The sequence below is a fragment of the Myotis myotis genome, unplaced genomic scaffold (genome assembly GCF_014108235.1).
Source record: "Myotis myotis isolate mMyoMyo1 unplaced genomic scaffold, mMyoMyo1.p scaffold_m19_p_7, whole genome shotgun sequence".
Lineage (NCBI taxonomy): Eukaryota > Metazoa > Chordata > Mammalia > Chiroptera > Vespertilionidae > Myotis > Myotis myotis.
Window position 1 is genome coordinate 4,450,871 of NW_023416379.1, and position 17,945 is coordinate 4,468,815.

Genomic DNA, 17,945 nt, shown 5'->3' on the forward strand with positions numbered 1-17,945 from the left:
GGCCCACTGACTCTGTTCCCTTAGCCAGGAGCTCTAATGCACACACACGGCTCAGATCTGCAGCACTACAGCTTGTACTCCGTGTTCTCATTTCCAGTAGCAATCTCACATACACAAATTTTTTAGTACTTTAGGGCTTGCAAAATGCCTTCACAATCATTCATTTTGTATCTACAACAATTAACACCATTATTTATAGAAAATGTGTTTGGAGGTTATTGGCTTGATTTAAAGTTATATCCAAGTAAGTAAGGAGCTGGGCCCCAAACCCTGGTCTTGTGACCTCATCTTTGTGCTCATCCTTGGGCCACATTGTCTTGGCAATAAAGACACACTCCATGTTCACCTGCTGAAATGAAAAAAACCCTGCTCTTGTCCTGAAAGCACTCCCGTATGAAAGATAAGTTAACTCCACATGCAAAGAGCAAACCAATGTAATAAAAAAGGATCAAATATTACAAACATACACGTACCAAAAAGGTAGGCTCAGAATGAAGCCACTCCCAAAGTTTGCCATAAATAAACATTTATTCATTTTAACTGATTACAGTGCTCATTCTGTGATCGGGTTTACTGTGCCCACTGACAGAAGATCTAATTTGCAGCTCTACCCTTTCAAGCTTTAACTCTAGTGTGTTTTATTTTACAAATATTTACAGTCTTCTTGTAAAAAGGCAGTTTTCAGTAGCAGAAAAATCCTCCTGTATTTCAGAGTATGGTATAGTTACCAGGATATCTAAAACACGTGAAATCAAGATAAACAGGATAACAAGATGTCACAGACTAAAGCAACTTCCCTTTGGCCTGGGGAAAAGGTTTTTTTTGAAAGTCTAACCTCTAAGGCAACTGCCTTCTAAAACCCTTAAAATACCTAAATATACTTTAGTGTTTGTAGGCATCCCTTTTAATCATACCTTCGAATGGCGTCTGTGTTGTTCCCTGTGAAAAGGATTCCAGGAAGTAAGTTACTGCCCACATTATAACCTATTTACCGTAACTATAGCTTTAGTAAATACTTCACAAAATTTAGAGGCTGGTGACATTTGTCTTATAAATCTCCCCATTTAGTGGGCTAGTGTACATAATGTATCTAAGCTTACTACAGTCTGTAATCCTATACAGGACTGACCTTGAATCCATTTTATATATCGCCTTCTCTAGCCTTTCAAATGGGGCTTAAGAAAGAGAAACCACATCACTTCACTGCAGTAATGATTTAATAATAAATCAAGAGGAACTGTTGTCCACAGAGATGATGACAGTCTCCCTTGGAACACTGAAATACCTGTGGTCATCTTCCAGGTCACCCTAGATGGGACCAACACAAAAAGTTATCCCAAAGATGATGCTATGCAAGCGGTTACCATGGAAGAACTAAAGTTAGCCCTTTGACTTTATAATTTAAATTTGCAAAACTTTGAGGCTCCAAAGAAATAATTTCTTGCTACTGTTTAAAGTTTCTGGCAGATGTTAGTGTCTTAATCTAACACCTAGGGCACATACAGTATTTGCTAAATATACTTTAAGCAAAATTTTACATGGAGTATATAATCTATATATATAAAACCCTAAGCGACTGGTTGACTGTTTGACCAGTGACTGATGCACATTGACCACCAGGGGGCAGACACTCAAAACAGGAGCTGCCCCCTAGTGGTCAGTGCGCTCCCATAGTAGAACTGCCACTCAGCTGACTGACAGGTGCCAGACACCCATGCTCATGGCTGGCGAGTGCAGCTGCAGTGGCAGGCAGCGCTACCGCTGCGCTGCGAGCTGCAGCAGGCACAGTGGGGCTGGGATGAGCAGGAGTGGTGCGGGGCCCAGCAAGGGCTCGGGCTCCTCCCTGGCTGCCGGCCGTTTCGCACACTACTACATCTCCCAAGGGGTCCCGGACTGCAAGAGGGCGCAGGCCAGGCTGAGGGACCCCACTGGTGCACAAACCCGTGCACCGGGCCCCTAGTATGTTGATATGTATGATATACCAGGAAGGGAAATTGAAAATGCATGATTTGTTTCCCTTAAGGATTTTCTTTTGTAAGTTTTTTCTTGTTTCCAACTTCGTTACACCAAGTAAATAAATATGCCCATATTGTTCCTTTCCTTAACTTGACACCATGATGAATCAATATATGAAGATATCAGTCATCAGTTTATGGTTACAGTACAGGCCAAAAAAAAGTTCTAAGTTATGTGACTAAATGCCTCAAATTTACACTTACTGATAAATAACAGTGTTCCAAATTATGGACAATTATTTTATCATTAAAACGTAAACTATATCACATACTAGGATACATTTATTAGCACAAGTAAGTTTTGTCAATTTACATATTATTTATAGTTAGTCTTAATAGAGGTTGTAAAATTTGGTAACAAAATTTTTCCCAACACTTCTGAGCACACAGAATAAAAAAATGTCACACACCATTGCAAATATAAAAAGACCATGTAAACCTGAATTACCCTTGCAGCAATACAGTTGTAATCCAAACATTCATATTTACAGAGCTTTAAAAACATAAATGGAATCCATATTAAAGGTATGTTATCACTGATGTTTAAATTAAAAAGGAAGGTCTGAAGTGATGAGCAGTCCCTCCTGACCTCTAGGCGGTCCCAGCACTGCCCGGAGGGGGCAGTGCTCAGCGTGAGGGGAGCTGAGAGTTCATGCACAGGGGAAGGACGTGCAGGACTTGTTTGCACAGCGAACAGCCATACCCAACCTCTGCATCTGCCAGGCCAATCGGTGTCTGCCATGAGCTTGCTGGCAGCTGGAGGCCTTTCCGAGCATGTCACAGCAGAAGCAAGGGGTGTCCACCAGGGTGCTCGGTGGGACAGGAACGGCAGCCACCAGGGGACTGACCGCCAGACGAGACATTCCCAACAAGTTACCTTCTACCCAAAGAGGTTCTTCCATAAACCATCCAAAATGCTTTACTTCCTTTCACCTAGTTCCAAATAAGAAACTAAAAAGCTTTTTGGCAGTAAAGAAGTGAGGAGCCATTGAAATATCACATGTCAATCAATTGTTTAGCTTTTATTAAAAAAATAAAGCTCTACTGGGTGTCCTCATAGCAGAGCTGCAGAAAGTGCTGTTCCTTGGACTTGAATGGACACCTCTTCCTGCCCCAACCACAGGGCCATCCCTCCAGATCCATGGATGTGAGCAGCGTACATACAAATGCACACATATGCACACGACCCCTGGGAGACCTATGGCAGCCAGACCTTTCCCACTGGAGCTGCAACTTGTCAGTTACCTGCTCTTCCCTTGGAAACCCTATCAAACCCTCCTCGAATGCCCCAACACCGTTCTGCCCTGGTGGGTGAAGGGCGGGACCTGCCACCCACCTTCCCCTCCTGAGCCATTACTTCCCATTTCACATTAACAGGAGCTGCCGTCCTGGGAGAGCGCCAGCCACTCACTGGGGAGGGACTGCCCCCGAGAGGCAGCGTGCACACAGGCTTCCCTGGAGTTCAGTCAGAAAACGCACCACGGGCAGGGGGAGGGAACGCTGCCATGCAGTGGGCCTTCAGAAGAGCTCCCCACCAACGTGGGATTAGTAAATCATCTTAAAGTAAGTACATAATTCTCTCTACTAAGAGCAGGAGTCACTCCCTTCCTACCACTGAGGACAAGCTCTCGCTCATCTGAAATCTCTGAAAAAGAATTTGGCTGTGTCAGTGCCTCTCTTCCCAAATAAATGCAGCCACCCTAACAATAAATTTGGCCCAACATTAAACTTGGTCCTCAGTTTTGGTTTTCCTCTAAAAAATATGTAAACAAATAAGGACCCGGAAATCTCTGCTAGAAGACAAGTCGCACACAGGCAGGTGAGGGAGGGCAGGAGGCCACTGCAGGACAGGCCCCCACGTCTGCCCTCCCAGGGGCTCAGTCGCTCTCAGACTCCTCCTTGTACTGGGCCCGAATGGCCTGGCCGTTCTGCAGGGGCATCTCTTCATAGTCACTCCTGTTATAAAAGAGACCTTCGCTACTAAGACGCTTGGGATGGCTTCTCTCCCGCAACGACAGGCCATTCTAACAGGATCTCGCTCCCTTTCTATCACCAACTGAAAGCACCCACTCCACACCCGCACTATCACCAGGGCCCACCATCCAGAAAGCACTGGCCTCCTGTGGTCACCACTGGCTGGGTGTTGAGTAAACAGAACACCATTCAATCTCAGCCAGGATAACGTGGAAGCAAAGCCACGTGACACCGCCAGCTCTAGCATGAGCTAGGACACCCTGAAAATCATCTGAGACTGACTGACACCTGCTGAATACGCGCACGCAGGCCCAGGCTGAGTGCCCCCGGGACAGCCGTCAGGTGTCGTGCACTCACCCGTAGATGACATCGTCGTCCGAGTCGTTGAGCATGGAGAAGGCAGGGTTGTCTTTCAGCTGCGACTCTGAAAACAACCAGAGCATTTTCTAGGGCATTAGCCCGGACAGGATGCCGTCCTAGGACGGGCTGAACAGAGCTGGGTTCAAGCCCAGCTTCCACCTCTACTATCTGTGGGAGCGGGACAGTGTTCTGTGCCCCGAGCATGTTTCTCACCTGCCCGCCAGGGCAGCAGCACTGCTGGGCAACCGGGAGCCCACAAGCGGAGGGCGCTGCCTCCCTCCCGGTCCTTCCCCTAAGTCAGTGGGTCTCAGCCGTGGCTGCACATTAGAATCACCTGGGAATCTTTTTAAAATCCTGATTTCTGGGCCTCATCCTCCGGAAATTCCCTTTCTTTGTTATGGGGTGGGGCCACAACATTAGTAACAAAGAAACAGAATGTCCGGAGGATGGGACCCAGAAAGCAGGATTTTAAAGATTCCCAGGTGATTCTAATGTGCAGCCAAGGCTGAGAACCACTGCCCTAAGTGCACAGGGAGCAGGAGGACCGCCTGCCCTCCTCTCCGTCCCTGGACCTGCAGCAAACGGGCCCAGCTGCACCTTTCTCTACAGCTGCCGTGAAGCTCAAACAAGCCTCTTCACGGAGATGCTTTGAGAACTCACGGGATATGAGTCAGGAGTGGTCCTGACACGCTAGGCTCTGCCCCGGTTCCAGAAAGCTCTCGTCCTGTCCACTCCCATGGCCGGCTGCCCTTGGCTCTGCTTCCCGGGAGGGCTGTACAATGTGACTCTCTCCTGGGGGTCATGGCACTAGCATTCAACAGACTATGGCCTGTGGCAGGCGGACAGGACGCTCGTGCTGGGACCTCACACACGCTTTTCACTTTGTGCTTGGCCACACGCAGCTGCTGTGTTCCGAGTCGCAGAGCTCACACTTAAAGGGACCTCCTCTCTCTGCTAGGGAAGGAGGGAAAGCCGGGAGATGGGCCCTGAACTTCCAGCGTCTGACCCGGCGGCTTACCGTACAGGGCGGTCTTCGATGGAGAGTACACGAAGGCGAGCGTGTAGAGGTAAAAGTTCAACAAGCCATAGAAAGATAAGAACTCAGCTGGTGGCACCGTCAAGGGAAGCAAGCAGACCTGGAACGCTCCACATCGGGTGGCGGTCGGGCCGGGTCTGTGCTGTCAGTCTGTCTGCTCCTTACCCACCAGCCCTTTCTGCCACTGACCGCCAGTACCCGGGCCCCCTAACCCAGACCGTGGCCACCACAGGACAAGCCCATGGCCAGAGGTTACAGCAACCTTGCAAGGTTACCTGCAAGGAACAGGTTACCCCCCGGAACCTCCGAGGAGGCAGGACCCGTGACCCAGGGAAGGGCGGGAAGGCCACACGGGTGAATCAAGAATGAAATGAAGAGGTGGAAACGGGCCCTCAAAGCAGTCATTCTTACCCCTTTTCTGGATGACAGACGCTTTGAGAAGCTGATAAAAGCGTAGTGTGAAATTCAGTCACAAATATCGAGTGGGAAACACACCTAGCCTGTCACGCACCTGACAGTTCCCTGCGGAGGCGTGGCCGTGGGCACCCACGAGCACCCACAGAGGAACGCAAGGAGGCCTCACAGGTTTACAAGCCCTCCCTGGAGACAGGTTCAAACTGTCCTCATTACCAGCCACATGGACTGCAGCTGGAGGCCTCTGGGTGGTGGTGAGAGAGGCCAGGAGTGGCCACAGACACTGGGTCCCGGGCTGGAATCCACCTGGTGACTGGGACTGACTTCACCCTGCGAGCCTGAGCTGCAGGGCCAGGTGGGCACACCTCTCTGCAGACGGAGCGGGACCCCAGGCGCCCCAGGCAGTACAGGCCCAGAAGGTGACCTGCCTCTTTGTGGTGCTCAGAGACCTGACTGTAACCACTCCGTCTTGAAGCACTGAGCCCGAGGAAAAGGATATAATTCTGGTAGTGAGTTGACAGCTCAGCTACAAAATTGTCTTGTAATACTTGTGCTCCGAACCTTAAGTAAAGGATGATGATGCTGGAAAAAAGGAGGGAAATATGTAAGATATAGGAAGAAACAGCACTAGCTTCGTGTAAGTTGTTGTATTCGCCCCATTAACATACAGTCTCATCACGACTGTTTCTGCATGGAAACTTGTCCCCTGCCGCGAGGGTGTGACCTCAGGTGCAGGGGCCAGCTGCTGGGACAGTCAGCTAAGCCTGACGTTGGCCATGGCACGGTCTTGAATCAGGGCCTTGGAGGTCACCTTCAGCACATCCCCTCCTCCTCTCACTCCCTGGAGTTCATGTTTGAGCAGGTGCACTCACCCGCGTCTGAGCAGGGTGGGTGAGTGACTGAGCCCCTGGGAGGGCAGCCCCTGTGGGTTCATGTTTTCAAGATCATCTCCTAACGACCGGCTCCCCGAGGAACGTCCGCTCCTCCACAATCACATCCCTGGGCAGCGATTCCCTGTCAGACACCTGCCCCGACAAGTGGCAACAGAGGTTCTGCTAAGGTGAGCCCACAGCCAGGCTCTGCCCCGAAGCACCCCGATCCTCCGCCCCTCGCCTGCCTTCCCCCTCCCCTCCCCTTCCCTCCCCTCCGTGGGCTCCATTCTCCACACGCAGCCCAGCCGGACAATTGTTAATGAAAGTGTAAATCAGGTCCCTTTGCCTGTGGCCTCAGACCCTCCAAGGGGCCAGTGCTCTGAGCTGCAGAGCACATGTGACGGGAGGATGCCGTGAACCGTCACAGGGGAGAAAAGACGCCACAAGAGGAAGATTAACATGCAGTTTGCTTCTTTGAGAAATAAAGTTTTCTTACCTAATGACAAGCACTACAAAAGTCAACGCAGTCAAAAATTTTAACCTGAGATCTGAAAAAGAAAGGAACACCCCCATGAAACCCCCAGGAAGTACATTCCACTTCTGTCTCGCCTGGAAATAAAGCAAAGCCCTGCACAAGAGCCCTCTTCCCTCTGATCTGAAACCTGCTAGTGCCAAGCCAGGAGGAATGCTGGCGCCAGAAGGCAGGCCCCGGCGAGGCCATGGCCACATGACTTGTTGTGACAGATCAGGGAAAGGACCCCACGAGATCGGTGACTTCCCGACTCAAGGACTAAGAAACCGCCCCAGCCGGGCCCTCCGCAAGGTGCCTGCTGGAAGGATCCAGGCAGCTCCAACCCACGCTCTCCCAGGGCCCAGCTCGCTTCCAGCCCACAGGCCTCCCCCAGCGCTGGCCAAGGCTCCGTCCCCATGGCCCAGAGGGACCCATTCAGCCGTCTGGCTCCCAGGGACCCTCTGGATCTTCCCCCTCCAGGTCACTTGCCTGGTGGCCTCCAGCCACTCCTCCCTGACCGCCTCGCACTGGGCACTTGTGAAGTGGCGCTCACCTACGTAAGGCATGTGTCGCAGCTCCGAGCAGGCCCGCACAACCAGGAACAAAAGGTATAGGACATAGACAGCAGCCACCACCATGAAGAAAACCTTCATTCCCTGGAACGCAACAACACGGCACTGGAGTAGGAGCAGGTCCTGGAGCCCTGAAGGTCGCCCCACAACAGAACAGGAGCGCTCCCCCCGCGCCAACTGTCCCTGTCCAGGCTCAGCCCTCGCCCTCTCTGAGCACAGTGGCCCCACGAGGACCCAGCCCTTGCTGACCAGCTGAGGGAGAACCCAGACTCCTTCCCTTCCACGCGGCAAGCCCCGCACACACAGGGCTGGACGCAGCGGTGCTCAGCAGATGTCAGCGGTCCTACTTCCGCCCTCCGGATGGAGGCCTGGCTGCCTGCCCTGCCTACAAAGGTCATGGCATGTGTCAAAGACAGACAGAATCCCTCAGGCAACTCTCATCTCTCTGGACCTGGGTTTCTTATCTGTGAAATGGGGCGGAAGGAAGTCGTTTAGAGGACGTTAGGTCTAATCCACAATTCTGTAGTTTTGTTGCAGGAAAAACAAGAACACTTTGTTTTGAGGTTAGAAGCTGTGGTGGGGAGGCAGGCGGTGAGGCCTGGCTCCGCAGGGTGGGTGGTGCTGCTCCTCCTCCAGCTCTAAGCCCCCCCCACCCCCCACCCCCCGGCATCCCTGCCCTTTCCTCTCAGGGCCAGCCCCCCCACCCCCCCACGTCAAAGGCCTGCCAGTCGGGAGGCCAGGGGGCTGCTCTGCCTTCGTCAGAACTGTGACTTTCGTCTGGGCTTCATTTTCTTGTCCGTAACATAAAGGGATTCCACGAGATCGGTCGTGGGTCTGGAGCTACTCAGCTTCCTGGAAGTCTGACCAGTGTTTCCTTGGTAACAGGAGCCTGCCTGACGCCGTCTCCCTGCTGGGCACGGCCGTCCCCACGTGACCCGGGAGCAGTGGCTTCCCTGGCCCAGAACGCCTCCCCACTCCAGCTCAAGGTGCTGCTCTCCCCATGTTACTAACGTGTCCGAAGGCTGATTCAATGGCAGAAAAAGGACAAAGCAAAGATGCCACCACCCTCGACCCTGGGGCCCACAGTCCACAGGTGGGCACTGAACCCTCAGCACTCCGGTCTCTACTTCTGTGCTTTTCTCCCTCACAAGGTCACCTGTCCTCGAGGGCAAAGGTCATGGCATGCTGTTCGTAAGGCTTACATTCAGTGACCTTCCGAACTCCTCACACTGATCCATTATTGATGGGAAAGGCCACTGGCACCCCCACTGGGTTCCAGTGAAGAATCAGACACTCACTCGTTCCTTCGAGTCTCCACACAGGTTTGCCGCCTTTCCCACGGCATCACCCACTAAACTGCCCTCTTTCTCTGCGGCCACTCCACAAAGAGCCCCGGCGTTACAGCTTCACAGGAAGCTCTGGAGGGACTGCGCCCAGAGACATGCTAAGGCCGCCCAAGGTCAGCTTCGGCTCCGTGCCCTGGGACACACGACTCGGAGACTCTTAGAGGGCGCCAGCGCCTGGAGCCGAGAGGACACCACTCGGGCTGACCGTGAAAGTGAAAATGCGTGGGCCCTGGTTCGAAGAGGACATGATCTCAGGATGGCGCCTCCTGGAGCCGGGCCCCGTGCTCCGGGCCCTGCCGCCACTCTCCCGCTGGAAACCGCCCGCATGAGAGAATAAATGAACAAAACATTTCCTTAGTTGTCCCACGGTGTCCCTACAGTCGGACACTTTCTGGCCCTGGAGCTTCAGCCATAAGCCAAGGACCGGGAGTAACAGCATAGCTTTTAAAGAGTTATTTTTCAGACTACTCAAGCACATTTTTCAAAATTTTCCACATGAATTTCCTATAGTCCTTCCCAAATAGCCGGTTAGCAAGTTTGTGTCAACAGCACAATTTAAATTACAAAATTCAGTCATTTTTAAAAAAATGGCATTTAAAAAAAATCCGCAGGCTTTATTAACAATCCTTACCTGAAAATTTCCTGTGTCAACGCGATACTGGTACATTGGATCATGCAATTCATTAACTCTAAAAATATGTTATAAGAAACCATAGATTAATAATTAGTTCACTTTTTATTTTTATACTTTCACTTAGATGAAGGCTTTTGAAAAAGTAATCCTAAATTTCTGAGGAATCCTAACTCTCATGTTGGCAATGCATATGATGCTGCTAGCATAACTGTCCACAGTATCACCATGGGAAAGTTGGAGTGTTTTTCGTTTTGAAAACCCCTATACTATTATTACTCCTGCAATTTTAAGAGCTGTTTCCAGGTACCTTTCAGTGATAAATGGGCACCAGGAAGCAGATGAGTCCACACAAAAGTAAAATAACTGTAAACTCCCTGCATCACTGGAAAGTGAAACCGGGTTGCTGGAATGATGGGCGGGCAGGGAGAGGGAGGGGAGAAAGTGTGAGCTATGAAGTCTCATGTGCCAGGTGCCAAAATGGAACTAGTTTCTGCAGAAAACCCACAGGCTTCTGCAGTGGTACAATTCTACAGAAGCACAGAAATACTTAGAAACATGGGAAGTTTTCAGGTTGCAGCCAAAGGAGCAGCTAAGACACCTGGTGGGCGTGGTGAGCCAGGCACGACCTGAGCACCACGCCTACAGATGACGCCTTGGCCTCTCTGGAGGAGGACTCCAGAAGGACACGCCTCTTCCCTTTCCCATCCCAGGTTAGAAGAATCGTGCATCTCTCCACATGCCATTCTAGCAAAATGGAATCCTCAGGTCAAGTCGCCCTACTGTCTTAAGACTCTGGGTGACAGATTCCTTTCTGGATGCTGCACAGCACACAGTCAGACTTCAGATCCATCCACATGCCAGCTGCTGTCCAGGACAAGTTTCACGCGTTATAAAAATACTCACGTCTGCCATATTCCTAGTGTGACCGAAGCCAACCACAGGAGTCCGACAATGCAGAATTTAGGCAAATAGAAGGTTAAACACTTCCTTTCTCCCTAAAAAGCAAAAAAGAGTAAGAAATAGAGAAGTTAGTAATTCAGCAAACCACTAACCCTAAGAGGGTGCACTGGGTCGCACACACTGAGACCATTTCTGCATGGGTGCATGCTTCTCTTGACCGCAAGGCTGGAGATAGGCCCCCAAGGCCAAGTTCATCCGGGGATGACCACCAGCGGCCGGCAGGAATGACCGCCGGAGGCCGGCAGGGATGACCTACGGAAGCGGGCAGGGATGACCACCAGCGGCCGGCAGGGATGACCTACGGAAGCGGGCAGGGATGACCACCAGCGGCCGGCAGGGATGACCACCAGCGGCCAGCAGGGATGACCCACCAGCGGCCGGCAGGGATGACCTACGGAAGCGGGCAGGGATGACCACCAGCGGCCGGCAGGGATGACCTACGGAAGCGGGCAGGGATGACCACCAGAGGCAGGCAGGCATGGGCAGAGTCCTGGCCCCCGGCAGTGCTAGGGCGGCGGCTCACCTGCACCCGGATCCCGTGGTACACACACAGCCAGAAGAGCAGCAAGGCACACAGGAACAGGGACTGGAAGAGGTCGTCCAGCGTCCCCAGCGCCCAGCTGTTCACCAGGAAGGAGAGGGGGAAGAACGGGTCTGCAAGCAGAGGCAGGGATAGAAGGGGGGACACTAAAGGCCGTTTTGTTTTTCAAAAAACCTAAAAGCCAACGAGCAGATGGGCCCTGTGATGGTTACAGAACGCCGTCTGCTCCCGCCGCCCGCGCCTCCTGCAGGCCCGGGAATCCCGAGGTGCAGCTCTGGGCAAGGGAAGAGGAACAGATGGCAGGGCTCGCAGCCTTCAGCCAAGTCCCAAGGAGGCTGTCTGCAGCCCATCCGAGTTGCAGTCACTCATTTGTGAAAGCTCCAGCATCTTGCGAATCCTTACGGCATCCTTCACATGCTGGGGGCGCTGCTGCCTGTGCCTTCGAGGCATCCCCCTCCTGACTCCCTCCCCCCACTTAGGGGGACAGACCAGCCCACCTCGCGGATGCCTCCCAGCCCTCCATTCTAAGGGGAAAGCCCGGAATAAAAGCGCACCTACCATTGTAAAGTAGCAGCAGAGGCAGGAGAATGGACATCCACTTGTGCTCCATGCCCCAGTCCCTCATGGAGAACTTGCGGAGGGAATGTGCGAACAGGCACTGCCAACGGAAGCGGCCTCGTCACTGCGTGCTTGCTCCCGCTGAGCACCGCCATCTCCCAGATCCACAGTCCCGGTCCAGCCAAGAGCTCGCAGTCAGCCCTTGTTGAACTCACTACTGAGACCACCAGTGACAACTGCGACGAGATGGTAACTGCTGCAAGGGGCCCAGATCAGATGGGCAGGAGGGGAACGGAGCCACACAGAGAGCTCCCCCGGGCACAGGCCACATGCTCCACGCAAGGCAACACGACAGATGGCACTGGGCTCCCAGAGGAAAAGCCAAGGGAACCAGGCCTACACCTGTCCTCCAGTCTGTCTGTCATGCCCAGGCCTTTTCTCTTGGGCCTGTTCTCTGGGCCCAGACTGTGCAGCAGAATCCCAGGTACCAGAGCTGCTTCCAGAAACAGGAAGGGTTTCTGACTGACCAACTATAAGTGGTGGTTCCTGCAGTCAGTCACGAAGGAAGCCCATCCCCTGCTCTGCATATCTGAGTGGCTGGGTCCCGCCCTCCGGCCACACCCAGGCCCCAGCCACTGTCACCTGGCACTCGCCTCACGTCCCCCCACGAGCTGTGTCCTGCTGTACGCACCTCGTCTGCAAAGCACCAAGTGTTCCTGGGTGGCACTTGGGGTGGACACCACCGCAAAGCTCCCCAAGTCACATGCTCTGCCAGCACAGGGCGGCAGCCAAGGGGCACGATGCCGCCCTGCAGACGGCGCGGTCACTGCGTGAGGCACACGTCCTGCTCCATCCACCCACCCCACCCCACTGGCCGGCCGCCGGGGGGTCGCCGGTGTGCGAAGGGTAGGCATTTCCCCCGAAGTCACACTGTGCTGTGGACACTGAGCTCAGATCCCAAACCAGCCCAAAGCCTGCACCTCCAAACCGGCTCATTTGGGCCTCACTCCCGAAAAGCCCAGGACGGAAAGGTGTGGTACAATTTTCCACACGTGAAAGCCAGGAATGGCTGTGCCTGCACTGAAAAGTCACGCAAACCCGGTGCCTTCCTGCCGCATGGGGAGTGGCACTGGTCAGTGCCCACGGATGCGGGTCTGCCTGCAAGTCAGCGCCCTGGGATTAGTGTTCCGACACGGACGTCCTTGCCACAGAGACCGCATCACCGCCTACACTGCGCACCCGAGCAGACCTGAGGCGCGTATAGTGTGTCAGGCCCGAGGCACGTGTCTCAGCTCAGAGAAACTGCCCGTGGGGTCTGCACTTGGATGACCAAATTCACAAACTGACTCTGCTCTTGTCAGAACCTGGCCTGGCTGTCAGGTGAGCGGTACTTACAGTGACAATGAAGGTGAGCACCACAAAGGCGAACCGGAACCAAATTTCCATCTGGGAAAATGCGGGGTCATAAGTCTTCCACTAAAATGGAAAGTGGGGAAAAATGTTTGAGGAAAAATGCATCTGAAAGGAAGTACTCCACAGCGTAGGGAATGCAGCCACACAAAGTAATGACTGTGAATGTGGGCGAGGATGGACTGGAAATGTCAGGGAGACCACTCTGTGAAGTATGTGTCTACCCTCTATGATGTACACCTGAAGCTAACACAGAATAACACTCAATGTCGGCTGTAGTTGAAAAATAAAATTAAAATTAAACACAAAAAAGGAAGTACACCAGATTATTAATAATAGTTATCTGTAGCCCTAGCTGGTTTGGCTCAGTGGATAGAGCGTCATTCAAGGACTGAAGGGTCACAGGTTCAATTCCGGTCAAGGGCATGTGCCTCTCAGTTTCAGGCTTGGTCCCCAGCCCATTGAGGCGCACGAGGAAGGCAACCATCGATATGTCTCTCTCACATCAATGTTTCTCTCTGTCTTTCCCCCTCCCTTCCAATCTCTCTAAAACTCAATGGCAAAACATCCTTAGGTGAGGATTTAAAATAAATAAATAAATAAATAAAATAATAATAATCTCTAGGTATGAGACTGTTAGGTAATTTAAAATGTTCTCTTTCCTTCTACTTTCTTACATGTTCTAAAATTTTAACACATTACATTTTCTCTTAATATCAAAGAACACAGACTTTGAAAATATTAATGACCTACATCTGAAAATAGTTTTTCATTAGTGTTATACTAATGATGAACTTGGCAGATAAATTAGTCTATAATCATAATAAGAGCATTTGGCTTTTAAATCTCATATAAAAAAACAACACTGTCAATCTCTTTATTAGAGAACACCAGCTTTCCACGAAAAGAAACAGATTTTTAAAAAGATGTAAACTGTGAGTAGATAGGATGTGAGTAGGATGTTCTATAAAAGACTCAATGAAACATAAAAATATGCATCTCAAACCAAATAAGTACCGTGGAGTCAGCCGTAAGTTCATCTCACTCCCGCCAGGTGTGCAGGGAGCTGAGCCACGGACACAGGCACCACGTGCTGACGTGGGCAGGAGGCAGCCCACGCAGCCTCGGCCACGGCCAGTTCACCAGCAGGTCCAGAGCATGGCACTGGGCCACAGAGCCCACACGCAACGCACTGAATTAAAGTCATCTGAGGCGTTTAAAACCCACTTCAGAGCAGAGAGTCTTCGACACTAGATTTAACTCACTTGCCTGACACCCTGAAAGGTACACACAGACACACATACTACTGAAGACACTGGACACGAGGCAATGAAACTAAAAGGAAATAAGTAAAAGGAAATAAACAGAGTAAAATCCCAGCAAACACTCAGGCTGCAGACCTTTACTCTGACGTCTGAAGAGCCACGGGTCCTTTCCTGGCTCACCCTGTCATTCCGTGAATGGACACGTGGAACAAGGCTGACTTCATGGCCTGGTCACTTCTCCCTAATTAAAGCCTACAGGTTTTGGTCCAGTTCCTCCGGTCAGCATTGTTGAGCACCAACTCTGACCGCATATCAGCAAACACAATGTCAAATCTTGTGCAGGCACCAAGAAATTAAACTTAAAACATTAACCAGTAAAATGCCTCCAGGAGCCCGGCTGGTGTGGCTCCAGAGGTTGAGCGTCGACCTATGAACCAGGAGGTCACGATTCAATTCCCGGTCAGGGCACATGCCAGATGGTTTCACTTATTAACACATTGTTTGCGGGTAGTTTTTATCGCGCGCTAACAGGTGGCGCGGGCCATTTTTGCTAATTTTTTGCGCAAATGGCAACGTTCAGTAAAATTACGATAACTTTAGTTTACGTATTAATACGTTACCCACATTCTACCGCTAGTCTATAAAAAACGTATTAATACGTGTCCCGCGCTCTACTACACTGGTAGAACGTATAAATACGTAAAACGTGTAAACACGTTTCCCGCATACAATGTGTTAATAATTAATATTTATTAATTATTGTATTATTTTCCATACGAACATCAGTAAGTCTGCTTTTGCCCCACCTTGTATTGTAATAACTATGTATAGTGAAAACTAAAAAATTCTTTAAATAAATTTGTGGTTTTCTTGTAACTTTTTAAAACTGTACATGTCTTTCACAATCTAAAATAACATAACTTCAGTGCCGTGTTCTTTCAGCCACTCAGCAGAATGGGCGAGAAACGAGGGAGCCCAGGAGCCTCTGCGTCAGCTGGCCACTTACTGTGAAGTTCACTTCCTTGAGGGGCAGATCGAGGTCCTCAAAGCCCACGGTCACCGTGTACTGCGTGTAGTTCAGGTAGCCCAGGTGCGCCACAATGATTTCTGCACACGTCTGCACACGCACAGGGAAGAGTTGTGTCTTTAAAGCAAGCCAGCCTCACTCTCCCACCCAGTGACCCATGAAGTGACACATTTCAACAACAGATGATCACAACGGATCATCTCCAGGGAACTCGCCAGAAGCCCAGAAAAATTCAGATGCCAGCCAACAACAGTTCTTAGAAAGAAAGACCCAAATGGGTATTTTTGGAAACAAAAATGATTTACAGTCCTTAGACTCTACTTTAGATGACTCATCATATGCACCTGCATAAAAAAGTTCAGTGTAACACAACCCGGACATTCCCACAAACACACTCGTGCACAGGGGAGTGTAAGCTAACACACAGCCCATCAGACCCCTCAGCCTCACTTTCCTCCTCGGCCCACTTCTGCTATTGCCCCCAATGACCCAGCCCCTTCAGGATGTGGTTCTGACCATCTCAGGATCTCCTAGACCAGCGGTTCTCAACCTGTGGGTCACGACCCCTTTGGGGGTCGAACGACCCTTTCACAGGGGTCGCCTAAGACCATCGGAAAACACATGTATAATTACATATTGTTTTTGTGATTAATCACTATGCTTTAATTATGTTCAATTTGTAACAATGAAAATACATCCTGCATATCAGATATTTACATTACAATTCATAACAGTAGCAAAATTACAGTTATGAAGTAGCAACGAAAATAATTTTATGGCTGGGGGTCACCACCACATGAGGAACTGTATTAAAGGGTCGCGGCATTAGGAAGGTTGAGAACCACTGTTTAGAGGCACCAACAGAGAGTGATCACTGGCACTGAGCAGGGGCTCCCTTACCTGCATACTCCCGGCCAGGACGCGCAGGCCGAGTGTCCCGGGGCTACCCACCAGGCGTGTGCGTGCGTACTGAGGGCACAGTCTTCGGGATGACAAAGCATCATGTTCCCCAGAACCTCACTGAAAAGGCTGCAGTAACAGCTCCTACTGAAATCCTGGCCCCTTTCCTCAGCGCCCGTGTCGCTCTGGTCCGTGCTTTGACCTCTCTGAGCCTCGGTTCTTCTGACATAAAATGGGCTCTGGTAACAGATCCTGCCCCGTGGGCCCGCTGGGAGGACTGGAGGAGGTGCCGTCCGAGAGCACCTGGCACGAGGCCCAGCAGGAAAACCGCTGTCCTAACTCTAGACCAGTGGTTCTCAACCTTCCTAACGCCGCGACCCTTTAATACGGTTCCTCATGTTGTGGTGACCCCCAATTTCATTGTGACAAATTGAACATAATTAAAGCATAGTGATTAATCACAAAAACAATATGTAATTATATATGTGTTTTCCGATGGTCTTAGGCGACCCCTGTGAAAGGGTCGTTTGACCCCCAAAGGGGTCGCGACCCACAGGTTGAGAACCGCTGCTCTAGACTCAAAAACACATGCTCGTCTTGGTGCACCTCACGCTTTCCATGCCACCACGCCGTCCTGACGTCGCCTCCTCACTCACAGGGACCTGGTCTGACTCCTCTGACTGACAGAATACGGTGCTGACAAAACCAAGAGTGCGGCTCCTTCCCCACTTTGGGCCACCGCGTTTCCCATCCCACAGGCACACTCTGCACCTAGGGTACCTGCTCAACAACAGGTTGCTCTTCCCAGCAACAGTCCACAGACACACCAGGCAGCAAGTTACACAACAGCAAAAGTAGGTACCACATATACTCAGGGTATGTGCGTGCATGTGAGTGGGTTTGTGTACATGTGCATGCATGTACAGGCGTGTGTGTATGTTAATAAGCATTTATAAGGGTATCAGTATATAAAGGTAGATGGTTTTTCCATACCCTCACTGGTATGAGCTTTTTTACTTAAGAAAGCAAGTCTGGATGGTGTGGCATGATAAGTAATCACGGACCGGGGAATGCTCACCTCTCTACACGAGAGGGTCCTTGTCCGATTGTGAACTTTGTTATGAATGAACATGGTGGTTCCATCTCGAGCTACGCCATCCACTTTAACGGTCATGAGAAAGCTTTTCTGAGTAGACATTTCTACAAAAGAAAGAAACTCAGTGTCAGGGACCACGTCAGGCACTCACATCGACAAACATGCCTGCCTGGCTCTGTGACAAGCCAGGAGGGTCTCACCCACCTCGGCCTCAGCATCTTCGAGAACCTCTGGCTCACCAGCAACGTAAAGCCTTCCTATTAGCTCTACGTGCAACCCCTTTCCCAGGGCCCATGCCAAGGCCTGTTTCAGATCCATTAGCTTCATTTCATGATAGGACAAATAGTTCACAGCTAATGAATTACTTTTCTATCCCACATAATTTTTTAATTTAACTTTATACAAACATAAAAATAGATTTATTTTTTCTGATTATATAATTTTTCTGATTTCA

At 50.9% G+C, this 17,945-nt stretch overlaps 1 protein-coding gene across 3 annotated transcripts in view; it reads right to left on the reverse strand.

Moving 5' to 3' along the window:
• Positions 1 to 509: 509 nt before the first annotated feature.
• Positions 510 to 17,945, reverse strand: part of TMEM181 (transmembrane protein 181) — a 39,800-nt gene continuing 22,364 nt past the window's right edge. For all 3 annotated transcript variants that reach the window (XM_036316032.1, XM_036316034.1, XM_036316035.1), the window contains exons 5-17: positions 17,474 to 17,595; positions 15,475 to 15,585; positions 13,189 to 13,269; positions 11,794 to 11,893; positions 11,218 to 11,348; positions 10,638 to 10,729; positions 9,732 to 9,789; positions 7,736 to 7,838; positions 7,168 to 7,219; positions 6,299 to 6,381; positions 5,368 to 5,457; positions 4,347 to 4,413; positions 510 to 3,971 (exon numbers count right to left, since the gene is read on the reverse strand). In XM_036316032.1, coding sequence (XP_036171925.1) covers positions 3,893 to 3,971; positions 4,347 to 4,413; positions 5,368 to 5,457; positions 6,299 to 6,381; positions 7,168 to 7,219; positions 7,736 to 7,838; positions 9,732 to 9,789; positions 10,638 to 10,729; positions 11,218 to 11,348; positions 11,794 to 11,893; positions 13,189 to 13,269; positions 15,475 to 15,585; positions 17,474 to 17,595 — 1,169 coding nt within the window. In that variant the 3' untranslated portion in view covers positions 510 to 3,892. The remainder of the gene's footprint in view (positions 3,972 to 4,346; positions 4,414 to 5,367; positions 5,458 to 6,298; positions 6,382 to 7,167; positions 7,220 to 7,735; positions 7,839 to 9,731; positions 9,790 to 10,637; positions 10,730 to 11,217; positions 11,349 to 11,793; positions 11,894 to 13,188; positions 13,270 to 15,474; positions 15,586 to 17,473; positions 17,596 to 17,945) is intronic.